At 61.4% G+C, this 5111-nt stretch overlaps 1 protein-coding gene across 1 annotated transcript in view; it reads right to left on the bottom strand.

The window, feature by feature from the left end:
• Nucleotides 1-602: 602 nt before the first annotated feature.
• The window catches only part of CCDC113 (coiled-coil domain containing 113), a gene marked incomplete at its 5' end in the record, with an annotated part of 4839 nt that continues 330 nt past the window's right edge, over nt 603-5111 (bottom strand). The window contains 5 exon segments of the mRNA XM_010146311.1: nt 603-668; nt 2193-2348; nt 3020-3127; nt 3860-4015; nt 4688-4768. Coding sequence (XP_010144613.1) covers nt 603-668; nt 2193-2348; nt 3020-3127; nt 3860-4015; nt 4688-4768 — 567 coding nt within the window.

The following is a 5111-nucleotide window of genomic DNA, read 5'->3' as shown; positions in this document are numbered from 1 at the left end:
CACCCCAGTGTCCTACCACAGTGACTGAGTCTTGGCCACCACCAAGAAGAAAGGACCTCCCGCTTTCCCCACGCTAGTTAGGGCACCAGCCAGCCTGCAGGCTCCTCCCAAAGACTGGGCCCAGCTTCCAGATCCATGGAAGCACACATCAGGAGGCCGTGGTGGAACGATTTACCCAACATGCTCACACCGCTCTGCTCTTTTCTGTCGCTGGAGCATGCCCGGAGATGTCAAACTCCCACATCTCCCAGGAAATCTTCTCTGCTTCCTCCTGCATCAAGTGATCAACCAGGGCTTGCCCAGAGAGAAAGGACAGTTCCTGTGAAGGTGTCAGATGTGATCACCGGAGGATAACTGCCTGTGGCGATGGCGGGAGTGGGGAGCTCCCGGGGCAGAGCTAGCTGACCCAGCGGGGCCTGTGGAGGGACCAGGCAGCGGAGCCTGGTGGAAGCCAGTGCATGATGGACAGACCACAGAGATGTTCTCACCACAGAGCCATGGCTTGCTTTATCACGCAAGGTGGGGGCTCCATCCACCCCCTCAGAGCAAACCTCCCCACCAGGCTGGCTCCTGCTGCAGCTTCCACTGCCCGCCGGGCAGCATCAGGCAAGCTGGTTACCAGACATCTCGACCCATTTCCATGCTCTCCTGTAGCTTTGCAGGGACATCTGCAAGAGGAGAAAGGAGAAGGCTGACAGATGTTCAGCAGCAGTGGTGTGTGGTGGAGAAAGCTGCGAGGCTGGAATCTGGCCTGGCCAGAGCTGCTGTACTGCTTGGTCCTTCATCCCCCCATTCCCCCCTGAGATTGGTGCTCGCTGTGACACTCTGAGGAGAGCTCCTGCAGGTCTACACCAGCTTTGCCTTCTCCCCTGAGCACCACAGGAAGCCTGGAGTCCCCACACAGCAGCAGTGCCTAGAAACCTCCAGCTCCTTTCATGGTGCAGGGGTGTTGGATGCGCTCTGCCACGGAAGGGCCAGCAAAGAAAACAACCTCGCTCTTATGCCCGGGCCAACAGGCTCCTCCTTCGGGCCCATGAGCCCTCGCTGCTCTCCAGCTCCCTGAGGCTGGCGGGGCTCTGGGCACCGCTGCACAGACAGCACACGAACCAGAGCCTGGGGCTCCCGGTCCAGGGCAGCAGGTGGCTGAGACAGGCTGTGCTTGCGCCCAGGCCTGCAGGCAGGCTGCCCGCTGCTCCAGGGTAGCCAGACCCCCCTTTCTCCACTCACAGCACCGGCGCTGATGGGTGAAGCCCAAAATCCACGCGATTCTGACCTCAGAGAAGGGCTGGACCACATAAGGCCTGTCCATCGCAGGCTGGGGTGCTGGGGGGCTGAGTGCTGGGCAGGTGCCAGGCCAGAGCCTTCCCCCCACTCCCAGCGACAGCGAAGCCCGCCTCTGCTCCATGACAAGCGGTGCTGGGGGGCTGAGTGCTGGGCAGGTGCCAGGCCAGAGCCTTCCCCCACTCCCAGCGACAGCGAAGCCCGTCTCTGCTCGAGGACAAGCAGGATGTCACGATACAGGACCACCCCATCCAGCCCAGCCCCTTCTCGCCCCACACTGCTGGGCTCATGCAGCAGGGACACAGACATGTCCTGCTCTCTCTGGACCTTCACTGCGTGTTATCTCTCCACCTCCTCCTGGGCTGCAGGAGCTGGGTCAGGCAGAAGGAGAGTCAAAGATCTTCTTGTAACTGTGCCGTGAACTCGTGTTTGGATCTGGGCTAGACTTTCCTGATCCAGGAAGAGCCAATTACAAGTAAGTAAGAAACGTCTGAGATCATCCAAGAGGCCTGCGGGCACTGGGGAGCCATCAAGGGCACTGGAAAAGGCTGGTGCAGGCTACGTATGCGGAGCTGGAAGGGAGTGGGGCTGCCATCCATCCCCCTCTCCTTCTCACAGCAGGTTTCAGGGTAGCCCCAGCCCAGTGGTGCTTCCCGTCAAACGACAGGCTGTGTCCTTGCCTCGGCTTCCCCTCTGAGCTCAGCCATCGCGATGCAGCTCTGTAAACAGGAAGAGCCTGCCTGGCACCAGCGACACCACTGCCAGAGAACCCTCGCACGGCCTCCTGGTGGGTCAGGAGCGAGCGCTCCGGGCCCCAGGGTGGCTGTAGGTGGGCAGATAAAGCTCCACTGGGACTCAGTGACCAGCTGGCACACTACCAGGTCCTGCACACCCAGCCTGGAATCGCTCACCTCAGCCACCGCCACCTTCCTCTCCCAAGCCTTGAGGCTCTTCTCGAGGTCACTAACGGCCATCTTCTTCTGTATGTAACTCAGCACGGTGGGGGCAGCGTTGTCCGAGAGCAGCTTCCGCAGCTGCTGGTTCACAGCCTCAGCTTTGGCTCGTTGCTGCCAGAGGAATAGGGACAGAGGGCCAGTCCTCCAGGGGAGCAGGCAGACAGGATAAATCAACCCCCCAGCACTGGGGGGGCAATGGGTTGCATCCCCAGGTGCCTCCGCCCCTGCCAGACGGCACTGCCAGGAAGCCCCTCGAACCCGCTTCCCAAACCCGTGGTGTCCCACTGGGCTACGTGTCCCGCTTCCCCCTGGGGAGGACACTGCTGAGGAGAAGTTCCAGGAAACAGAATTTCCAGAAGCCAGTGGCAGGTCCCTGTGGAGCCAGGGCCAAAATCCACAAAACGGCCTGTTCTGCAGCTGGCACCAGTAGGAGCCCTGGGACCTGACTGGACTCGAACCCGCTTCCCAAACCCGTGGTGTCCCACTGGGCTACGTGTCCCGCTTCCCCCTGGGGAGGACACTGCTGAGGAGAAGTTCCAGGAAACAGAATTTCCAGAAGCCAGTGGCAGGTCCCTGTGGAGCCAGGGCCAAAATCCACAAAACGGCCTGTTCTGCAGCTGGCACCAGTAGGAGCCCTGGGACCTGACTGGACCCAGAAAGGCACACGGGTCCCCAGCTCATTGCCAGGCCTCGAGTGGCCACTGGTATCCAACACACCCCGCAGGGTATCTCAGGAGAGTCTGCCAGGTGAAATCTCAGGGCCACCTGAATCCCTCTCTTACCTCCTCCACCAGAGCAGCTTCTCTCTCCATTTTCTCCAGCAGCTTCTTCCTCTGGGAGATGTCTTTCTTCAGAGACGCGGCCATTTTCATGGCGCTCTGCAGCCTCCCCTGGAACACCAGAGCGGGCCAGCGTCAGCAGGCTCCGTGGCGGCTCCCACCCCTCTGCTCCTCCAGCCAGCTTGGCTTCAGCTGGCGGTGCGAGAGCTCTGCTGCCGGGGGAGCTCTGTGGCACCGCTCAGGCAGAGCCGTGCCCTGGTCACGCGGCGGCTCCCACCCCTCTGCTCCTCCAGCCAGCTTGGCTTCAGCTGGCGGTGCGAGAGCTCTGCTGCCAGGGGAGCTCTGTGGCACCGCTCAGGCAGAGCCGTGCCCTGGTCACGTAGCTCCTGCTCCGTGACGTCCTCAGTGTCACACCGCAGCAGAGCCCACGGTGCAGCAGCTGGGGTTTAGGCCTGGCCCAGGCAGAAGGGCTGATCGGAAGGGAGGGAATACACCCAGCAGAGAAGCACTGGTCAGTGGTGAGAGCAGAGACTCTGTGTGACAGCTGCAGCTCCTCTGCAAGGCAGCACCAAAGCTCTTTCCTACGGGAATTCTCCCCCGGGGTGTAAAATTGTCATGCTGCAAAGCACAAAGCCCATTGCCAGGCTGCAGCCAATGAGGGCATCGCTGCTTTTGGTGTGTGGGGCAGAGCTCGCCACCAAACCGCTGAGCTGGTTGGAGGGCAGAGAGGTGTTGGGCGCCCTCTGACCAAGGAAGGAAAGGAGCCAGGAGCTGTTAACTTGGTCGTGCGTGACCCTCGGAAACAGAAGAAGGGCAAAACAAGGCGCTGGGAGGCTCACTCACTCTACAGGAGTTGAGGACTCAGTCGGCCTTCTCGGAGGTCAGTTTTAGCTGCAGCAGCTCCTGGTTCTTCTCATCAATCTGCTTCTGGTACTGGGCATTTCTAACCTGCAGCTGCTGCAAATGGACCTCATGGAGCTTCTCTTCCGCCTGCTCCTTCTGCAGACCCCAAGGAGACAGAGCTGTAGGGTGCTGCCCAAAGCGGCAGCCCAGGGAAGAGGGCGTTCCTCTGGGCAGAAAGCAGGCCTAAAGAAGGGGGTTTTCAGCCTGGCTCAAACCCGGGGCTTGGGGAGAAACGCGAGACACAGAGTGCCACTGAGCCTGTGTCCCAGCTCAGAGGGTCCAAGCTGCACAGACAGGTCCCCTCTGGCAAGGGGCAGCCCGTCCCCAGGGAACTGCTCTGACCCACCACGCAGCTTTTCCAGGGCACAAAGGGCAAACAGAGGTAGATTTGCCGGCTGCCACGCTGTGAGACTCCTGCTGCCATGCCACACAAGCAGGCAAGTGCGAGGCCTGCACCGGTGCAGATGGCAGTGCCCTTCGGCAAAGGCAGCAAGGCCAGGAGCAAAGAGGGAAGGGGAGGAGGAGGAGGGCTGCGCATCTCCACACGGTGAGAGACCCCCGCACACACCTGCCTGAGCTGCTGCTGCTTTGCCGGCTGCCACGCTGTGAGACTCCTGCTGCCATGCCACACAAGCAGGCAAGTGCGAGGCCTGCACCGGTGCAGATGGCAGTGCCCTTCGGCAAAGGCAGCAAGGCCAGGAGCAAAGAGGGAAGGGGAGGAGGAGGAGGGCTGCGCATCTCCACACGGTGAGAGACCCCCGCACACACCTGCCTGAGCTGCTGCTGCAGCTTCTTCTTGTAATCCTTGAGCAAGCGATTTTCTAGACACAGCTTGTCTCGCATCCGATCCTAAAGAAAGACAGCGGGTTACAGCGGGACAACAGAGCCTGGGGAGGAGAGACAGCACCCGGACCCCACTCCTCATGGTGTGGATCCTGCTCAGCCCAGCCACAGCACAGCCTTCCCCCTGACTCAGAAAGGAGCCGCTGAGAAACCCTGCTCAGCATCACCTTGCCCCAGGCGTGGGGGTACGGCCGTGCGCTCTGCCAGGCTCCGCTGAGGGCATGGCGTCACCTGTGCCCACAGCTCTGCTGCCGCCTGGCACCCAGTGAGCTGCTGGGCTGGTCACCCACTGCTGAGGGTGACGGGCCTGGCCAGAACGAACGCTCCAGAAGGCTGAAACCACCCCGAC

This window comes from Buceros rhinoceros, unplaced genomic scaffold (assembly GCF_000710305.1).
Source record: "Buceros rhinoceros silvestris isolate BGI_N320 unplaced genomic scaffold, ASM71030v1 scaffold24412, whole genome shotgun sequence".
Classification (NCBI taxonomy): domain Eukaryota; kingdom Metazoa; phylum Chordata; class Aves; order Bucerotiformes; family Bucerotidae; genus Buceros; species Buceros rhinoceros.
Note: the sequence above shows the minus strand (reverse complement) of the source record. Positions and strands in the feature narration are given on the sequence as shown.